Below are 22,711 nucleotides of genomic sequence, written 5' to 3' on the forward strand. Positions count from 1 at the left end.
TCACTGGAAAAGACACTGATGCTGGGAAACATGGAAAGAAAAAGGAGAAGAGGATGACAGAAAACAAGATGGATAGATAGAATCATCGAAACAACGAACATGAAGTTAAAGTGGATGTAAACCCTCACATATACCCAGTGAAGTGAACAGCTTCAGATGATACACAGGAATGAAACAAATCTGCCGACATAAGTTTTACATGCATATCTGCTGCCTTCAGCTTGCTACATTTTTTAGAATTCTTACATCGGGTTAGAATTTTCACTTCCTCATTCAGCAGTAGGAGTGGATTTTTGGTTTACACTGGAAGACAGCTGATTGGAGGAAAGACACACACCCCGATCCACATACGCAGAAGAACGAAGATACTTTCAGAGCTGTGCTGTGACAAGACAAGCTCTTGAACATTTTCAGCTGCTTCTATCTCCTGTCTCGGAGAACTTGTCAGAACTTATAATGAAAGCAGATGAACGAAACAGCAGAAAGACACGGGACTTAGTGCTTTGGAGAGAGATAAGAAAACACTGCAGATATACATTATGTGCCTAGGTCTAATTTCATGAATCGGGTTTACATCCACTTTAAGCAAGTCCCGTGAGGCGGTGGAGGACAGAAAAGTCTGGCGCAATATGATTCATGAGGTCACGAACGATGAACAACAACAACCCTGTGCTACTCTACTCAACACCACTATATCAAAACAAAAAACTAAGACAGCAGCTACCACCTACAACATGTTATCACCACACAGTCTACTGCAATATATTACTGTATATCCATTGGTGAAGAGCGACTTCTACATATACAGTATATCACAAATGTGAGTACACCCCTCACATTATTTTTTTTCTTTCTTTCCAAACATTTTTTTATTGAAGGGTTTTACATGAACAAAGAGCAACACACGTAAAAAACAGTTATCAATTTTTTTATACAAAAAGCTCTAACAATGAGTATATTTTTTGTAAGAATACATAAGACATAGCAGGGTGTAGACAGATATGAACAAATCAAATATAAAGACGTACTGGTTACCCTCTAGACTCCCCCATCGGGTTCAAACTGTATAGACTACCCCCCCCTTAATCAATAATAACATCGGTTATCACTTTGGGTACCCCTCACATTTTTGTAAGCATTTTATTATATCTTTGCATGTGACAACACTGAAGAAATTACATTTTGCTACAATGTAAAGTAGTGAGTGCACAGCTTGTATAACAGTGTAAATTTGCTGTCCCCTCAAAATAACTCAACACACAGTCATTAATGACCAAACCGCTGGCAACAAAAGTGAGTACACCCCTAAGTGCAAATGTCCAAATTGGGCCCAAAGTGTCAATATTTTATGTGGCCACCATTATTTTCCATCATTGCCTTATCCCTCTTGGGCATGGAGTTCACCAGAGCTTCACAGGTTGCCACTGAAATCCTCTTCTACTCCTTAATGACGACATCACAGAGCTGATAGATGTTAGAGACTTTGCGCTCCTCCACCTTCCATTTGAGGATGACCCACAGATGCTCAATAGGGTTTAGGTCAGAAGACATGCTTGGCCAGTCCTTCACCTTTACCCTCAGCTTCTTTAGCAAGACAGTTGTCATCTTGGAGGTGTATTTGGGGTTGTCATCATGTTGGAATACTGCCCTGCAGCCCAGTCTTTGTAGGGAGGGGATCATGCTCTGCTTCAGTATGTCAAAGTACATGTTGGCATTCATGGTCCCCTCAATGAACTTTAGCTCTCCAGTGGCATTGGCACTCATGCAGCCCCACACCATGACACTCCCACTACCATCCATGACTGTAGGCAAGGCACACTTGTCTTTGTACTCCTCACCTGGTTGCCGCCACACACGCTTGAAACCATTTGAACCAAATAAGTTTATGGATTACAGGTTCCAGTAATCCATGTCCTTAGTCTGCTTGTCTTCAGTAAACTGTTTGCGGGCTTTCTTGTGCATCATCTTTAGTAGAGGCTTCCTTTTGGGACAACAGACCAATTTGATGCAGTGTGCGGCGTATGGTGTGAGCACTGACAGGCTGACCCCCCACCTCTTCAACCTCTGCAGCAATGCTGGCAGCACTAATACTTCTATTTCCCAAAGACAACCTATGGATAGGACACTGAGCACGTGCACTCAACTTTGGTCGACTATGGCAAGGCCTGTTCTGATTGGAACCTGTCCTGTTAAACCGCTGTATGGTCTTGGCCACCGTGCTGCAGTTCAGTTTCAGGGTCTTAGCAATCTTCTTATAGCCTAGGCCATCTTTATGTAGAGCAACAATTCTTTTTTTCAGATCCTCAGGGAGTTTTTTGCCATTGGGTGCCATGCTGAACTTCCAGTGACCAGTATGAGAGAGTGAGAGCGATAATACCAAATTTAAAACACTGGCTCCCAATTCACACCTGAGACCTTGTAACAAGTCACATGACACCGGGGAGGCAAAATGGCTAATTGGGCCCAATTTGGACATTTTCACTTAGGGGTGTACTCACTTTAGTTGCCAGTGGTTTAGACATTAATGGCTGTGTATTGAGTTATTTTGAGGGGACAACATATTTACACTGTTATACAAGCTGCAAACTCATTATTTACATTGTAGCAAAGTGTAATTTCTTCAGTGTTTTCACATGAAAAGATATAATAAAATATTTACAAAAATGTGAGGGGTGTACTCACTTTTGTGAGATACTTTATTTGCAAATGTGCAACAGAAAACAAAAAATGTATGTAATTATTAGTTTATTTTTTGCTGGCTAGCTAGTAAGTTTGCTGGGAAAAAATGCTTGGTTTGTTCTATGTAATGCTCTTCCATGTGCACCTTATTTTTTTCTAGTAATATAGGAGGTTGCCATTTTTGTTTAGCTAGCGGTATATAGGAAATATGCTGCCCCAACCACATGTGAATGATAACAACTACATTATTGGCTGTATCCTCTTTATCACTAACCCTGTTATATGATAACCAGGTTTAACACCAGTATGAACAGTTAAATTTGGTATGACAGCTGTGTTACACCCAGAGCTAATATTGGATTAAGCAGTCACCTATTAAACAACTAGCTGAACTTACAAATCTTTTGGCAGGTAAACATGCATGCATTTCAACTGTGTGTGTTAGCTGTTTACCTGCACTCTCACTTTAAAGTCCAACACCAGACACAGGGAAAAACTACCCTTGCAGTGCCCCCCCCCCCCCCCCCCCCCCACCAATACAGCAAGGGTTAAATGCTAATTTTTGCTTAGAAGTGTAGGACTAATGCATAATGCTAGCCTTATTCCTTATAAAAAAATATGCCAAGCTTTGAACATCTCACGGAGCACTGTTCAATCCATTATCCGAAAATGGAAAGAGTATGACACAGCTGTAAACCTACCAAGACATGGCCATCCACCTAAACTGACAGGCTGGGCAAGGAGAGCATTAATCAGAGAAGCAGCCAAGAGACCCATGGTAACTCTGGAGGAGCTGCAGAGATCCACAGCTCAGGTGGGAGACTTTTAGTCATACACTCCACAAATCTGGCCTTTATGACAGAGTGGCAAGAAGAAAGCCATTTTTGAAAGAAAGCCATAAGAAGTCCCGTTTGTAGTTTGCGAGAAGCCATGTGGGGGACACAGCAAACATGAGGATGAAGGTGCTCTGGTCAGATGAGACCAAAATGTAACTTTTTGGCCTAAAAGCAAAACACTATGTGTGGCGGAAAACTAACACTGCACATCACCCTGAATACACCATTCCCACCGTGAAACATGGTGGTGGCAACACCTTTCTTCAGGGAAGCTGGTCAAAGTTGATGGGAACATGGATGGAGCCAAATACAGGGCAATCTTAGAAGAAAACCTGAGTCTGTAAAAGACTTGAGACTGGGGTGGAGGTTCACCTTCCAGCAGGACAACGACCCTAAACATACAGCCAGAGCTACAATGGAATGGCTTAGATCAAAGCATATTCATGTGTTGGAATGTTCCAGTCAAAGACCAGACCTAAATCCAATTGAGAATCTGTGGCAAACTTGAAAATTTCTGTTACCAAACGCTCTCTATCAAATCTGACAGAGCTTGAGCTATTTTGCAAAGAAGAATGTGCAAAAATGTCACTCTCTAGAGTGACTAGCAAAGCGAATAGAGAGATCCTCAAAAAGACTTGTAGCACTAATTGCAGTGAAAGGTGGTTCTGCAAAGTATTAACTCAGGGGGGGCTGAATACAAATGCACGCCACACTTTTCACATATTTATTTGTAAAAAAATGTGAAAACCATTTATTTATAACCGTGTTGGTCTATCACATAAAATCCCAATAAAATATATTTATGTTTTTGGTTGTAACATGACAAAATGTGGAAAATTTCAAGGGGTATGAATACTTTTTCAAGGCACTGTACATCTGTCATAACCCATAGATTACTGTATGAGGCTGTGCTTAAGAGGGGAATATGAGATTAAAGTCCGGTACACACGGACAGAATATTGACCGGTATTGGCTGGTTCAATAGAAACTGGTCGACATTCGGGGCATGAACGAAAAAGGTCTGTGGATTGGCATCTGATCAGCGCTCTCAGCCAATGGCTGAGAGGGCTGACTGGCGTGTTTTGGCGGGGGGGAGCGTCCCCCTGTCAGAACACAATAGCTCAGTGGGGAGATCGCTGTACTAACATTGTTAGTACAGGATCTCCTCCCGAGCTCTTCAGTTTTTTTGTTCAACCCAGCAGGCTTGTGTACTAGGCTTAAGAGTAAATGTTCTGTAGCTCAGCCTTATAAAGTGCACATCTTTTTACTTTAGTGCTAGAAAACCACATCCAAGGACTTATAATTATGACTTTGTTTTGTCTCATTACCCTGTTGGGTAAAGTCTTCTTGAATTCTTTTTTGTAAGCAGTATTTAATTTAACATGAAGCCAGTATTTCACATAAATACCCATCCATGTTTCAAGCCAGCACATACTGTAGAACGTAGATGGCCCATTATAGGACTTGACGGATCATCTGCATTGCTGCCAAAAGGCAAAATATCATCACCAAATCAATACCTAATTAGCAGCAATTGGTATAATCAACTTCCTACTGCCTTAAGGAGAACACGGCAGGTGGCTGTAAATAGCTACCGTTTGTCTCTGTTAACATTTTAAATTAATATCTGCAATTGTGATCTATAGAAGGCAGGCAAATGCATATAGAATATAATAAATAAATGTGCATTAATAAGATCAGACAGGGGAAGAAAATCTAAAACAAAATATTTTACGTCTTCGGTGGAAGCACAGGTGTAGGATCTGTTATTAGGAAGTCTGTTATAGAGATAGCCAAGAAAAAACAGAGTGGTGTAGGCACGGCTGACAGCCATTTAGGAGACAATACTGCTGCCTCTTGAATGCCTGTTTTTTGTTTTCTTTGACTGCCAAGTGGGCTGTTTGAATGGGAAAACCATGCCGCAACCGCGAGCAGAGCATTTGTTTGGTTGTGGGCAGCCCTATTCACTTGAATATGTTGCCATTGGCAGTGGTACTGCCCACTGAATGCAACAGAAGGGATCATTTTGCTGCCCCAATGAAGCAAAGCATTGTGGATGCAGCATTTGTACAACTCGTATGACTGCCTTTGCTGGCAAGCAGTGTCCTCCATGCTCCTCGATGTCTTCTCCTGTCCTCTTCTCCCGTCCTCTCCCATGACTGGCTTCTAATCACAGTGCCTGTCGTTTCAGCCACGGGTAACAGACCCGAGCACCTGATTGGCGTATGACCGCCTTTGCTGCTTAATGGGGGGGGGGGTCAGTAAAAACATGACTCAACTGTCATTCCTTTTTACAACCCCCAACCATAAGAGTAAACCAAGCCAAAATGTTCTTTTTAAAGCCACTGTATGTAGAAATATTGAATAAGTTAAAGACACACTCCAACAAAACAAGGATGCTGCATTTAAAACATCCAATGTATTTTAGATAAACAGTATGTTTAAAAGTGATCAGTGTTATTTAAATATTGTTATCATTGTATATTAAAAGAGAAGTATGGGAATATATATATTATTTTAATAATACTTACCTAGCTCGATGCAGCCTTGGTCCGATGCTACATCTGTCCCCCAATGGCTCTAACACCGAGAACCGAGCGTTCAAACACCGCCGATTGCTCGGTTCTCAGAGGTCCCTGAGCAGTCAGAGAGCTGGTGACTATCAGTCACCGCTCTCTGCTCTGCCCCCCCCGCATTCACTGGAGCGCCAGGCTGTGGAGGGGGCGGGAGAGGTCGGCTCAGGCTTTCAGCGTCTCACTCCAGGCATGTAGGTGGATCTTGACCTCATTGTCACGAATTTGCCTGAGCCTGGACTGGCTCTGTGACGTGAGCCGACAGCGGGCTTCAGCCTGCTGTCTGCTGAAAACGGGTCACAGGAGCGCAGAACGAACTTTGGCTGTACTACTTTTGGCTGTAAACATGTACAAATTAACCTAGAGCTCCACCTACTGGCTACAAATGCTGAAAATATTAATATTCTGTGTTTTATATACCAAAAAATGTAATTTCTACAAATTTAGTTTTTGTAGTCCATAATAAAAAAAAGAGAACATAAACAAAACACTGCACAATCCCTTGAAAACGACTCTGTCTCTAAAATCCAAATGCAAATAAAAGAGTGCCCTTCAAAAAAGAAATATAATATTTACCTCTCTTGCTGCTGGAGCTGCTAAATTCTGTTGTAATGCAGAAAAATTGTCCCCTGAAGACTCTTTAGAAACTGACACTGTGCCCATCAAATGCTCCCACTGTGCTATCAAATGCTCCCACTTGGCCATCAAATGCTCCCACTGTGCCCATCAAATGCTCCCACTGTGCCCATCAAATGCTCCCACTGTGCCCCCCCGCCCGCGTACTGCCCGGCACTTACCATGTGTCAGTGGGGCAGCGGGTGACGGCGGCGAGCGGTGTCCTCCATGCTCCTCCATGTTCTTGATGTCTTATCCTGTTCTCTTCTCCCGTTCCTCTCCACCTGTCCTCTCCTATGATTGGATGCCTGATAGGCGTCCAATCACAGCGCCTGTCGTTTCAGCCAATCAGGTGTCGGGTAACAGACCCGAGGCAGTTCAGTGTTAGGAAAGCGAATGTTAATTCACTTTTCTAACACAGCTGGGTGAACTGCGAGCGCCAATCATGGTGCTCGCTGTTTGACTTCTATTAGAGCCTATGGCTCCTGGAAATCTAAAAGCTCAGCCCCACTGTAAGGGTTGGCTCTTTTAAGTCTAGCAGAGAAAATAAGCATTTTTACTTACCCGATCCTCCACTTGCCTGGCTGATGATGTTCCCCCATGCTCCTGTGGTGTCCTCTTTTCCAATATAGGGATGTGGAACCTACGTTTGTCTTGATGAACACTACAGCAGGGGGGAGATGACAATGTGGGGACTGGTCTAGCAGCGCATAGGAGCAGAGGATTGGGTAAGTAAATTTCTTTTTATACTCCCTCTAGACCGGTGATGGAGAACCTTGGCACCCCAGATGTTTTGGAACTACATTTCCCATGATGCTCAACTACACTGCAGAGTGCATGAGCATCCTGGGAAATGTAGTTCCAAAACATCTGGGGTGCCAAGGTTTGCCATCACTGGTCTAGACCAACATGAGCAGCAACAACTTGGATTGCAGGCCCAGCCCCACTACAAGGGAGAATTTTCAAGTTGAACTTTAAAAATGAATGCTAAAGAGTTGTTAAGGTTTTTCAAATTTGCATGAAAAAATAGCAATAAATGTTGAATAGAAACTAATTATCAGACTAAGTAATACATGCCTTTGTATTAGAATCATATACAAGCATTTTTTTTAATAAACAGCATTGCCATCAATATAGTTGCATGTCTAAATAATGTTTAAAACTCCTTTCTAATTGGCAGTCAATCTAGAAATGGGAAAGCTTTGGCCTTCTGTGTTTTTTTTTTATATATAATAATTCTTCAATATATTTACTCAAAATGTATTCCAAAAGCTTTTAGCAAACACACAAATTGCTGTATTTTCTACTGATAAAGCGGTCCTGGGAATTCAGTGCCTAACTGCTCCATAAATCAGCATGGGAAAGTTAATTAATTTTTACAGAGCTATTTCAAATTTTATTGTGTGACTGAAGTATTTTAATTAAACAAAGAATTAACTGAGGCGGTTAGCAGCCATAGAAACTGCCGGACGGGGTTCTTTAATTTGAGAGCTGCTGTTTATTTGTACTAAAGAGCAGCCAGGAGGTTAAATTGACGACATATAAATTACACATAGGTGTCACAGGGAAAGGTCTGGGCTAGCACAGATAAAAATGCGTTTATTCTGTTATTGAGGATCAGTGATGGAGTGAAAGCATGGCTATAAACAGAGGTAATGGACTCCTTTATAATGTCTATAATTGAAGTTACATCCTTTTAACAGCAATATTAATGCAAGCTAAATTATTCTGGTCGCAAAAAATTTAAATTGGTCAGCTTGGTGCATTGTAAAAATAGAACTGTGCAGTATGCTTCTTCTACCATGGCAAATAAAAGTGTTTCGTTGCATGAAAACACTTTATAGGTTCAGGGTAAGGCCTCATTCCTACAGGCCTACTACAGCGTACGCTCATGAGAAGGCAGCACAGGGATGCAGAAGTGTTCGTAGAAAAATTGATCCGCACTCCGGTTGTTGCTCTTAAAATTTCTTCCTTTTATTAAATAGCCACAGTGAACAAATGCTGATTAAGTCAGTTGACGTGTTTCAGCCTATAAGGCCTTAGTCATAACCACCAGAGGTGGTGCAGAGGTGTTCCATGCACACCTGTGTAGGCAGTGCTATTCATGTCGATTGGGATGCAGTGGATGCACGAATGCAAACCTGCTCCCAATTTGACAGCTGTGCGGCTAAGAATGCATGGCCTTGAATGCACACTGTATTCAGGGTCATGCACCCACACCCAATTGGCTGTCATATTGGGGGCAGCGGCAGAGTCATTGTCATTGTGCAATCATTGCATCCCGACTGACATGAATTGTACTGCCTGTACACAGATGCAAGGAACACCTGTGCAGGCAAGCACAGCCTTCGCATGGGCAGATGCTATAGTACGCCCATGGGAATGAGCCCTTTGAACGGTAGTAAATCCAGGAAAAAACAAAAACTGCCCCCCCTGCAAGGTAATGGCATAATGTGCTAGTATGTTTTGCACACTAGCACATTATCCAGTTTGCAATTTTTTAAAATTTTTCGCAAAAAATAAATTTTTGGCAATATAATTACTTAAACCCCAAGAACATGATATATTTTCTGAAAGCAGAGGCCCTGTATAATCAATCGGTGATAGTTGCAAAGTTTTATTTCTGATGATATTAGCGCAAGTTTTTATTAAACGCTAATTTTTCAGGACAATATATAATAAAATAAATTTTAGGGCAAAAACACACAATATAATACCCATTTTTTGCTAAAATATAAAAGACAAGGTTGCATCGAGTAAGTAGATACCAAACATTCCATAATAATGCCAAAAACTATAGTGTCCAAAAATAACCATAGGTGATGATTTAAAAGCCTTTACAGCTTATTAATTTAGAGTTAACTAGGAGCTCTTGTGCTAGAATTACTGTTCTCACTTTGACGTTCTGATGTGTGGTGCGACTGCGGTTTATATACGCATGTACACCCTGGGCTTGTGCTTGCGTTTGCACAGGTGTGCGGGGAAACGAAGGTTACGGCAATTATTTTTTTTTTTAATGTTGATATTTTTTATTATAATTTTATTTTTTTAAACTTTTTTCTTTTCATTTATTTTTTTATTTTTACTTGCTTGCAATCACAAGGGGTTAAAGTAGTTGTAAAGTCTAAATATTTTTTACCTTAATGCATCCTTGCATTAAGGTAAAAAATGTTTAGGTGTCAGCATCGCCCCCTCAGCCCCCCTTTATTTACCTGAGACCTTATTCAATCCAGCGCCGTGCATGTCGGCAGATCTTTTCTCCCCTCACTTCTGGGTCTCTCTGGCTTTGCTGGGGCACTGGGAGCCATTGGCTCCCATTGCTGTCAATCAAAGCCTTTGACAAGGGAGCGGGGGGCAGTGCCGAGTCCCTCTGCCTGTGTTAATAGGCGCAGCAGAAGGACTCAGGTGCAAGCACGCACGAGTGCCCCAATGGAAAGCGGCTTCCGATGGGGGCACTGACGAGAGAGGAGGGGCCAGGAGAGCTGGCGGGGGACCCGAAAAGAGGAGGTTCCTGGCTGCTCTGTGCGATTCCATTGCACAGAGTAGGTAAGTATAGACATTATTGTTATTTAAAAAATAAATTAAAAAAAGAACCTTTACAACCCTTTAATAAACCCCTATGTGATAGCATTGGGTAGGTTACAGGTACTCTTTATGTAGACATTGGGGGTCTAATAGACCCCAATGTCTCCCCTGCCCTTTACACCATCTAGCCAAGCACAGATCGGCTTGGTTAGAAGTGTTTCCTAGTTGTACTGGCCAGGAAAGGGTGCATCTTAAACCAGAAGTGACATCACTTCCAGTTTCATTGTTTGTAATTGAGATCGAGGCATAGACTTGGTCTTACAGCAATCTCCCTCCCCTAGCTGGCGGTTGTGTTCCCGGGCTCTGGTAAGGCAGGAGAGCATGGGAACCACAGGAGGAGGGGGGCCGCCGCATCACAATTACAATCAATACATAATTATTACAAATAAATAACCACAGTTCTCTGTCAATGGTACAACCAAGACCAGAGTAATACCCAACACATTTCGAGAGATTACGTATTTCCTCTTCTTCAGCGGTGGGTGGTTATAATTACACAATAGTATCTATAGTGAAAGAAATTTGGGGGAAGAGAGATACAATTAGAGGCTTCACAAACATTCTTAACCACTTGCTGACCAGCTGCCGTCATTATACAACGGCAGGTTGGCTAATTCCCGCAAATCGCCGTAGCTGTACGTCCGCCCTTTAAACAGCTATAGCAGGCACGCCAAGTTTTTAAAAGACAAATTAGTTTCAAGCGAGTTTAATGGGGGAGCAGACAGAGATCCCCGCAAACATTTGGGCCCTTTCAGATGTGGGGGATGTAATTATTGTAGATTCATGAATATATCCCATCCTGTTATTCTACCCAACAGGGAGAAATACAGGCCTAAACACTATGTTAACTGCAAGACAGAGGGAGTGGTTTACATTCTCTCTTGTGAATGCTCATGTTTCTATGTAGGGAAGACGAAAATGGAATTCTGGCAAAGGGCATATAGACATATAGCCTCCATGAAAACCTGTACTCCCGATCTCCCCCTGGGTAGATGTGTAGTCACTACACATGGCGGTGTCTTTCCAAAAATATCCTTCCTAGTTTTGGATCGGATACACCCGGGCATAAGAGGGGGGGATTAGAACAAAATTCTCCTACAACATGAGCAAATATGGATATTTCACCTCAATGCTACATGCTCCTCAGGTTTAAATGATAGTCTTTCGGGCCTTTTTTAGAAGGATTTACATCAGGGGGCCCAGAAATGTAATGATTTAATTTCAGTAAGGCATGAAAGTCTATTTCCCATGCCGACTCATTGGTTCCATTTCCTGTATGGCTTTCCATATTTTCATCTATTCAGTATTTCCCTTCTTGTCTGTTTGCCCCCAAATAGCATACATATAGCCTCTGTATTCTCCCTTTAGTGTAGTTGCTTTGTTATATATAGATGTTCACTGATCAAGTATTAATATCTTGTAAAAATGGGAGATGTTTACATTTTTCTGTCTTTGCCTTTATAGCCATGAATGTTGTGTAACATGTGCTATTATTGGGTTGATTCAAGTGTCTCTTTTGCCTTCTGTCAATTGCCCTGGGTTTCTCAGATTGTCTTCTGGGTGGGGTTGTCCTGGATCACCCTGATCTCTGTCTGCCCACCCGGTGCACAAAGGCCGCCAGTGGCATTCCTTCTGTCGCTGTTGGCTTGTTTCAGGGGGCATGGTGGCCAGGATGCATCCTGGTTGCCATGGCTCCATTATGCACCGGTGGACCGCTGATGCGGGGCTCCTTGGCAAAGCTGATGGGCGTGGCTTTGTTTGGGCCTATGACGCCAGGACGCTGCTCTTCACCTGGCGTCCATGTTGTGTGGCCCCTGTCCTGACAAAATAGGCAACTCGGCAGAAAAACGAACCACGTCACTTCCGCTTTCTTTAAACCATCCGTAATTGCTCCTTTGGACAAGGTGGTGTTTTGACACAACGCCGGCTACCGAATACAGTCCGGTACAGGAATAGATAAGTGTAACAAGTGAAAATGCTGCGCTAAACCAAAAATAATAAAAAACAAAAGCAGCTGGCACACAAACAAACCAAGTCCAAAAGTAGATATAAGCAAAAAGTGCAGTGCTAGAAATATCTATCGTGTAATGGTGAACGTGAAAAGATAAAATGAACATACATTCAATTGGTGAACAAATAGAAATGTAATCAAATGTCCTTATGTGAAATATGGAACAGCAAATCAAAAAAAGTCTGTGTAAAAAAAAAATGGTGAAGGGATGTCTCCTCAAGTTGAAAGGCAATAATGAACACTGGAAGATAGGTAGATATTCAGATGAGAGTAAATGGGTACTCTTACCGGATCCGTAGGACGCACATAGCAGTGCGTCAGAAAGGCATAGGGAGAATCTCCCGTAATGTCCGACTGTACGGTATCTTGTGGGCCGCGGGCACCGATGAAGGGTAATGGTCGCAGGCAGGAATTGGACGACTGCCACTCGCAATCCCCATTTTCAGGAGGAGATGGTCCAGAGATAGTGATTCAGCATAAAAAGTGTGTAAAAAGAAAAAGGGGAACTCCACATGGTGTAGGTCAAACAAATGGGGTTTATTATAGTAAAACACCATACCTAAATAAAAAGTGATCACATAAAGGTAAAAAATGGCAATGTGGGAAGCTAAAAATGCTAGCCCATGGCAATGTGGGAAGCTAAAAATGCTAGCCCACACATAAAGGAAAACAATGGCAATGTGGGAAGCTAAAAATGCTAGCCTACACATAAAGGTAAAAAATGGCAATGTGGGAAGCTAAAAATGCTAGCCCAATGGCAATGTGGGAAGCTAAAAATGCTAGCCCCGGTACAGGAAGATTTTGCTGTTTTCACAGCACAGCGACTAACGAGGACAAAGTTGTCGCCTCTCTGCTCATAATATCGTGCATATCGTCTATTCGGTTGCCGGTGTTGTGTTCAAACACCAATTTGTGAAATTAAACAGCAATTCGTCAAAATCTGCAATTCAGATGCTCATTCTGCCATGTTTGACATTTTGTCAGAACATCGCCATTGCCACGCGATCGTCGTAGAAGGCGTTGCCGCGCATCGCCGGCTCGGGGGGGCACTCTCTCCTCCCTCCCCTTCTTTATGCCTGCATCTCCAGGAACTTCCCCTCCGTACACTTAAACATATTTAAGGCAGTATATTCGTGCAGCTCATTGCAAAGCTGCCCTCCAGACCTATTGACTCACCATTGTGGATAAGGTAATCTTAGGGGTTGCGTCTCTTGCAGCCCTTGAGCCTTAAAGACCTCATGTATACTCCTATAAGAGCTAAAAAAAATATAAAACCCTCTTTTCTCTCCCCCTTTCTTTCTCTGTCATGGACAGGCTATCCCCATCCACTTGGAGACCTTTTTGGACATATACTTCAGGGACTTTACTGACTCATCTAATTTGATCTGTCTTTCTGATGTTATTGATTCAAGTTCCATTCTGTAAATATAATTAAGGTGATGCCTTAGGTAATTTGTCAACTCGCAGCTGATGTTTATAAAATCCTATATATTGTAGGTTTATTAACGCAATTACTACCCCGCTCATTTTGTGCTTTGGAGTTTAGTTAATCAGCCTACCATATGTTAAAGGCCCAGGTGGGTACAATGATAGCTTGCATGGAATATTAGATATTTCAGTATAAACCAGATAACTGATTATATTGCTCTGTACCAGTAGATTTTCTTGGTCCCTTGGCAAATGGTGCGGTGTAATACCTTGGGATTAGGTTTCATGCCCCTTATGGGGAGTTTTAAGCTGGGCCCACTGCTCCCCACCTTTATGGACTTCTTGTGTCTAATGGCAGCAATTTTCCTTGTTTTTAAAAGATGCAGCTAGTCAGGATATGAATATATATGGTTAGAAAACATTTGCATAATGAAATTGTGTTATATTAAGAATGTTTGTGAAGCCTCTAATTGTATCTCCCTTCCCCCCAATTTCTCTTTCACTATAGATACTCTATAGATACTATTGTGTAATTATAACCACCCACCACTGAAGAAGAGGAACTATGTAATCTCTCGAAATGCGTTGGGTATTAGTCTGATCTTGGTTGCACCATTGACAGAGAACTGTGGTTATTCATTTGTAATCATTATGTATTGATTGGAACCGCATCCATTGCATTGTTTTAATCTGCATCATTACCTTTTTGTCTTTTAACATTTACTAAATAAACTGCTGTACTTTTTTTTACAAATCCTACCCCTTTCTTTTGGAGTTCTTCCCCTTAATCGTCCCACTAGAGGTTTTTTCTATAGACTATGGGGTTGATTTACTAAAACTGGTGAGTGAAAAATCTGGTGCAGCTCTCTAAACAAACCATTCAGCTTCCAGGTTTTATTGTCAAAGCTTGAACAAGCTAAAGTTAGAAGCTGATTGGCTACCATGCACAGCTGCACCAGGTTCTGAGAGCACCAGTTTTAGGAAATCTCCCCCTATGCATCTGAGTAGATACATAGGGGGGATTTACTAAAGGCAAATAGACTGTGTACTTTGCAAAATGCAGTTGCACTCTGCAAGTGCAGTTGCTCCTGGGGTTTGCAGCGTGCAGACGCTAACACAGGAAGAAGTAGCAGAGTGGTGGGAGACTTCCATCATCCAATCAGGTACAGGCAAAAATGCTGTTTTTTAAAAATTTTCCTTGCACTTGATTGGGTATTCTTTGCAAAGTGAAGATTTACCTCATTTACTAAGCTCTGGAGAAACTGCACTTGCGGAGTGCAACTGCACTTTGCGAAGTGCACAGTCTATTCGCCTTTAGTTAATTTAACCCCATAGTCTTACAGATACATACAACCATAATGCTAATGTGGCCCAAGATGAAATTGAGTTTGACACCCCTGCTATAGGATATTACATTCATTTATGTGATGTCAACAATATAGGAGCCAACAACTGGTCCAGAATCTGGCCTTTTGGTATTTGGTGGTTCTTGTGACTTTTTATTAGGGGTGGGTCTGAGATTGGTACAGTGGGGTTGCTGTAGATCCTGATCAGGAGTGAAGAACAAATGTATGGCTCCCAGATGCAGCGTACAGACGCTAACACAGGAAGAACTTGGCCGGGTAGCAGAGTGGTGGGAGATTGTTGGAATGTCTCCTAGGCAATGCTCTCCCACCAGAACTGAGCCTCCCCACTGTACCGATCAGCTCCTCAGGCACTCCCTCCAGTTCTTGCAGCCCTCCACACAGACATCTGTCAGTGTGCCTCCATGAGCCTGCCAGCTTCCTCAGGGAGTCATGCTGACAGTGGAAACATCAAGTGCTGGAAGGGACAGCCAAAGAGCCGCATGTGGCCCTGGGGCTGCAATTTTCCCAGATCTGCATAGTACCATTCACTTTCAAACAACATAATGGTTAATTTAGGAGCGCTATTTCCAAGGCCACAATGGATTGAAAGGAAGTTTTAGAGAAGATGGTATTTTTACATGCAGTTTTGATGGATAAATGTATATGCAATTTTTTTCTATAAATACATCTCCTAGTGTTGACTGGTGTCAGGCACTGAGGGGAGGGGTGACATCACTCCCCCCCAGTCATGTGACAGCAATTGGCTATCAGACACAAGCATTGTCACCTTTACCTTTTTGTCTTTTAACAGTGGCTCAATGATATTGAGGTCAGGAGACTGAGATGGCCACTCCAGAACCTTCAATTTACTCTGCTGTAGCCAATGACAGGTCGACTTGGCCTTGTGTTTTGGATCATTGTCATGTTGGAATGTCCAAGTACGTGCCATGCGCAGCTTCCTGGCTGATGAATGCAAATGTTTCTCCAGTATTTTTTGATAACATACTGCATTCATCTTGCCAACAATTTTGACCAAATTTCCTGTGCCTTTGTAGCTCACACATCCCCAAAACATCAGCGATCCACCTCCGTGTTTCACAGTAGGAATGGTGTACCTTTTATCATAGGCCTTGTTGACTCCTCTCCAAATGTAGTTTATGGTTGTGGCCAAAAAGCTCAATTTTGGTCTCATCACTCCAAATGACTTTGTGCCAGAAGGTTTGATTCTTGTCTCTGTGCTGTTTGGCGTATTGTAAGCGGGATACTTTGTGGCATTTGCGTAGTAATGGCTTTCTTCTGGCGACTCGACCATGCAGCCCATCTCTCTTCAAGTGCCTCCTAATTGTGCATCTTGAAACAGCCACAACACATGTTTTCAGAGAGTCCTGTATTTCACCTGAAGTTATTTGTGAGTTTTTCTTTTCATCCAAACAATTTTCCTGACAGTTGTGGCTGAAATTTTAGTTGGTCTACCTGACCATGGTTTGGTTTCAACAGAACCCCTCATTTTCCACTTCTTGATTAGAGTTTGAACACTGCTGATTGACATTCTAAATTCCTTAGATATCTTTTTATATCCCTTTCCTGTTTTATACAGTTCAACTACCTTTTCCCGCAGATCCTTTGACAATTCTTTTGCTTTCCCCATAACTCAGAATCCAGAAACGTCAGTGCAGCACTGGATGAAAGATGCAAGGGTCTGTCAGGAGTCCATTAACGCATTGATCTTTTATACACACACACACTAATTACAAGCAAACAGATCACAGGTGAGGATGGTTACCTTTAATAGCCATTCAAACCACTTTGTGTCAACTTGTGTGCATGTTATCAGGCCAAAATCTTCGGGGTATGTAAACTTTTGATCAGGGTCATTTGGGTAGTTTCTGTTGCCATTATGATTTAAAAAGAATAAATACAGTTGATTGATAATAAATGGCTTCAGCCAAACACCAACCATGAGTGAAAGAAAAGTTTTTGTGTTATCATTCATATTCTCTGAAAAATGGCAAAAAATCATAAATTCTGCCAGGGTATGTAAACTTATGAGCACAACTGTATATGTGTATATGTATATGTGTTCTTCAAAATGTTTCCACACTTTTTTAAATTCTAACCATAAAAAAGTGTGGAAATATATATAGATAGATATAGTGTCTTCAGAAAGTTTCCGCATCTTTTAATAGTTAATAGAGTTTAAAAAAGTGCAGAACCTATATATATATATATATATATAGTTTGTTCATATTTAAATATAATCTCAATTATGATGGATGAGATTTGATATTTGACTCAAGTTGTACTTAAAACTCAGTGGTTAGTTTTTGTATTATTGCAGCATTGGTGTGGAGCTCTATATAATGATAGTTTTACTATCTGACCTCATTATTTTCTCTGTACCGTTATCACAAACCATACATTATGTCAAACGCAGCTGTCCTGATTTACTAAAGGAGTTGGGAATCTTCACAAAAATAAATTGTGTGAATATTCACTTTACTTAGCCAATCATTATAAAAGCAAATAAGTGAAATAAGGAATTGCCTTTTCACACAATTGGATAAATAAAGTGAATAGTTACACAATTTATTTTGGCTGGTTTACCAAAGGCTAATAGGCAAATAGGCTGTTCACTAAGTGCAAGGGAATTTGCACTTAGCTTAGTGAATGCGGTGAAATTTGCTTTGCAAATGTAGCACTAACCCCCTATCCTTATAATCAATAATTTTTTTGGTGAAATGCGTCAAGGAGATGGTGGTCTTTGGATGGAGACATCATGGTTGAAGCTACTTTATCAATGTTCAAATAAAATGACTTGGAAAAGCAGAGATTGGAGTGCGGCTCTCATTCACACATTTTTCCACTGACTGCATGCTTGTTGTCAGTGACTTAAAATATATTGAAGCAAAGGATAATAGCCTATCCCCTGTCCTTGTGATCAAGCCATTTTTTGGTGAAGTGTGTCAAGGAGATAGTGATTTCTGGGTGCAGACATCATGGTTGCAGCTACGCTCATTTACACATTTTTTCCAATGATGAGCAAAGACGGGCTTTCTTGAGCCATTAATAGTAAAAGTAAACAAGGCCAAGAATAAATCCAAGGAAAAAAACAAGCTTAACTTACCGACCAGCCTGCGGACAACCAAGTAAACCTGTCTAACAGTATGCGTTAAAAGCAGGGGTTTAGTCTGCACACATTTGCAAATGCATGCGTAAGCCACAGAGCCTTGTCAAGGCACCCTGGTATCTGTGGTACCAAACACTAACTTATAAGTGTCCCCACAGTGGAGGCACATGCATTCTGATGGATAGGTGAGAGCAGGTGGACTGAAGGAGAGCCACCCCTTCTTAAAGGTACAGGGGCAGACTGAACACCCAGCATATAGCACAATGGCTGCATACCCTTTTTGTATCACTGTTGTGTTTTATGGTCAGGCAACACACTGACACCTTTGCAGCCATTGTTTATAACTGTTAGCCTTCCAATGCTTCTTACCGTGCTAGCCAGCTATAGATGGGGGCAAGTAGAGTACCCTTTTTGTATCTTTCTTGAGCCAGTACCCTGTCAGCCCATAGACAAGGTAAAGGAGCCAGTCCGGAGCAGTGCCGTGGGTCTAGGATGTTTTACCTATGCAGGCAGTGGAGCCAGAAATTCTGAACTACCATCCTCCATTCTTGTTCCAGGTCAGTGATTTGGCCTTTAAAATAGAAAGTCAATAATGACAGCTGCCCTAGTTCTATCTTCACAGGTTTCCCATTCCAGGGCATGCTAACCATGACTATAACAAGAAAACGCCGGAGCAAAATTCCACTCCCTTTATATCTTTGCAGAGTTGGTTATTATTAGTATTCAGCAAGCAAAGATGAAGAGAAGCCATGATTGTTGTGTGCTCATCTCTAATGCCTTTGGAGCATGAACTTCTAATTGTAAAGCATGCTAATCAGAGTACTGCCAAAATGTGATTACAGTACTATAATTTTTTTAGAGGCCTTTGGAGTTGATTTATTAAAAGCAAATAGGAAATAGTTTTCTGTGGCTTAGTGAAAGGTAAAGCTCTGCTGACATCCATCATCCAATCATGTGCAGACAAAAACACTGTTTTTTTCTTTGCATGTGGATAGGTATTATTTGCAAAGTCAATTTTTACCATATTCACTAAAACTGGGTAGACGCTACTAGAATTTAGTTTGAAATTTTCTTAAGAATGTTTATTCAATTTTCTAGCCTTTAGTGGAGTCAAATAGACCTTTAATTTTGGCCACAGTGACAAGAAAATTCGAAGGAGTGGGATGGAAATTTTTTCGAACTTCTAACAGTGAATGTGGTTTTTGTTCAGGAAATTACATTCATTCCAAAATTCGAATGTGAAAAGCAAATGGAACTCTGAACGTCAAATGTACTGGGAATTATCTAACAAATGTTTGTACAAATTTCTGTATGAATTTTCATACAAAAATCTAATAGTGTATAGCCGGTTTAAGGTAAAATTCTCTTGCAATGTATACAGCCTATTTACCTTTAGTAAATCAACCCCATTGAGCTAGAATCACTTCCACAAATAATCAGCAGCACTATCAATTGAGCATATCAGATAAAGCTTGTACATTGTAGAAACAGTCTCAGCGTTAACATTTCAGCACATAGAAGACATTTTACTCATACAGCAGACAGTGAACATGATAACTGGCTGTGTGACATAAGTCAATGCTCCATCAGTCCTAAAGGACCCTTCCATCATCAGATCTTTCAACTGTATGTAGACAGATTGCACTAAGAAGTATTAATCATGTATCATGAATACCCTTAAAGCAAATGATGCAAAAGCTTCGGAAACTAGGGTGTAACCTTTGTATTTAACTACAAATGGATAAAGCAATTCATCACAACTAACTGGCCCTCCTTTCCCCCATACTGCTCTGATCTTATATGGCTTTTCTTAGTAAATGTTATATATGATATCAGTTTTATCCCACCTCTGCTCCAGCTGCCTGGTAGCCTCGTGTTCTGGTTAGCCGTCCTTCATACTTCAACACAATCTCTTTAGCCTGTCTGTTGGATGGAGACAAAATACATTACTATTTTTTTTTACTAATGAACAGGTCGACCTCAAGCTTCTAAATATATATTGATTTCATCTGATGCATGTAGCACTAAATAAAGGGACATTTTGCACTCTAGTGTCAGTTACCGTATCTTTATATTTTGTTCAGAGCTACGCATGACTAGATTCCTATAGTCAACACGCAATCCCATGAATATTGCTTTAGAATAACGAGACTTTTGTTCTTTCATTATTTTAAGGTCATTGAAATAGGAAGGGGGCACTCTTTGAGTCTGGAGGAAATAAGTTTAAAGTGATTGTAACGTCTCATTTTTTTTTGCTATAAAAATAACAAACATGTTATACTTACCTGCTCTGTTGCAGTGAATTTGCACAGGGCAGCCCGAATCCTCCTCTTCTCGGGTCCCTCTTCGGTGCTCCTGGCCCTCCCTCCTGTTCAGTGCCATCACAGCAAGCAGCTTGCTATGGGGGCACCTGAGCCGAGTCATAGCTCCCTGTGTCCATTCAGACACAGAGCCCTGACCCAGCCCCACCCCCTCTCTCCTCTGATTGGCTAGCTGATTTTGATTGACAGCAGCGGGAGCTAATGATGACGCTGCTGTGTCTCAGCCAATCAGGAAGGAGAATCTGGGAGGGCTGCGACACTCGTGGACATCGCTGGACAGAGAGGGACCTTAGGTAAGTGTTAGGGGGACTGAGGGCGGCTGCTGCACACAGAAGGCTTTTTATCTCAATGCATAAAATGCATTAAGATAAAAAACCCTCTGCCTTTACAACCCCTTTAAACCTCAGTAAATGGAAAGACTTCTTCATAGTAAGATCACTTGGTTGTTTTCAAAAAAGATGTCTAAATAGATAGATAAATAGATGTCTAAATGCACAGAAAAAATTATTTATAAGCATTTACACCATAGAACATGATCCAGGGAACATCTGATTGACTTAGAGCAGTGGTCTTCCAACTCTGGCCAGTGGACTGGATGTGGCCCTTTGCTAGCCTTTATTTGGCCCTTGGAGCACTTTTCCTCCCACTGATACGAGGCATTATTCCTCCTACTGACACAAATAGTAGGGCACTATTTCTTCCACTGGATACCAATGATGAGGCACTCCTCCTTCCACTGACACCAACAATGGGGCAATTTTCCTTCTACTAATACCAATGAAGGAACACTATTCCTCTTACTAACCACAGCCACTTTGTAATCTTTTTAACTCCTAATGACCACCAAGCCAGAGGCATTATTTACTCTCACTGATTTTAGGACATTGTTTACCCCCACTAGCCACAGTCCAGTCCCCCTAAAGTTTGAAGAACAGTAAACTGGACCTTTGTTTACAAAGCTTGGAGATCCCTACCTTAATGGATCTGATGGGAATTATTTTTCCTGTTGGAGCAAATAGGACCATGCTTTATAAGGGTTTTTATTGCCCTCCTCTGGACCAGCTTTGGATTTAGGATTTCATATATGCAGGTTATCAACCTATTTATCTACTGGTTGAACTCGATGGACTTGTGTATTTTTTTCAGCTTGACTAACTACTTAATGCACATGGAACTGTTCTTTTCTAATGTGTTATAAACGTTAAAAGTTTTTACCCTTATTTATTACATGTACTTACAGCACCATCAATTTACGCAGTGCTTTAGATATTTATTATACCTTCACATCAGTCCGTGCCCTCAAGGAACTTACAATCTAAGGTTTCTATCTCACATTTGTACATATGCATACTAGGGCCAGTTTAAACAGGAGCCAATTAACCTACCAGTATGTCTTCAGAGTGTGGAAGGAAACCCACGCAGGCACAGGGAGAACATGCAAACTCTGTGCAGGTAGTGGTGTGGATAGGATTCAAACTAACAACTCTAGTGCTGGCAGGCAGAAGCACTAACCCCTTAGGTTCCACAGTGAGTATAACAAGCATGCTTTACTGCATATACAGACTGATTTTACTGTTGTGGGTTTAGTAACACTTTAATGTTTTAAAATTAACAAACAACAAGAGATTACATTTTGCATAATATAGTGTGCATTACTTTGTTAAATGCAAATGCAGCTGGCTACATTAGTGAAAATTTGTTTGTCAATTTTTCGTTTTAACAATGTCCGTTCAACTCTCTAATCATTATTTGGGTCAAATTAACATTTGTTGCAATGCGCAGAACAGGGTTGGAAATTTTTTCTCAAACAAATTTCAGTAACTGTGCTTTTCTCTCAGAAAAGTCCATTCATTTTAAAATCAAAGATTGAAAGCAAAATACATTTTAAAGTACTTTTGAACAACGTCCATCAAGTCATCGCATTCACTGAGAATTTTGTACGAATGTTCGTATATAGAAATTAATAATATATATAAATTAATATACCCAAGTTTTGAAAGTGGGAAGAGCTTATTAAGGAATGGCAGAATATAAATATATATTAAAAGAATTTTGGATTCCCCTAATTGGGCTTTAAAGCAGCAAAATGTACCATTGCAAAAGGTCATTAATATAACAATTTATTTGACAAGATGTCGTATATACATGTAGAATCTGGTACAGTGATGAATTCATATTCCATAAAACGGC

At 41.2% G+C, this 22,711-nt stretch overlaps 1 protein-coding gene across 1 annotated transcript in view; it reads right to left on the reverse strand.

Moving 5' to 3' along the window:
• TMC3 (transmembrane channel like 3) overlaps positions 1–22,711 on the reverse strand; it is a 98,302-nt gene that overhangs the window by 71,406 nt on the left and 4,185 nt on the right. Inside the window, exon 3 of the mRNA XM_073618571.1 lies at positions 20,048–20,123. Within this exon, the coding sequence (XP_073474672.1) occupies positions 20,048–20,123 (76 nt within the window). The remainder of the gene's footprint in view (positions 1–20,047; positions 20,124–22,711) is intronic.

The sequence above is a fragment of the Aquarana catesbeiana genome, linkage group LG03 (assembly GCF_042186555.1).
Source record: "Aquarana catesbeiana isolate 2022-GZ linkage group LG03, ASM4218655v1, whole genome shotgun sequence".
NCBI classification, from domain to species: Eukaryota; Metazoa; Chordata; class Amphibia; order Anura; family Ranidae; genus Aquarana; species Aquarana catesbeiana.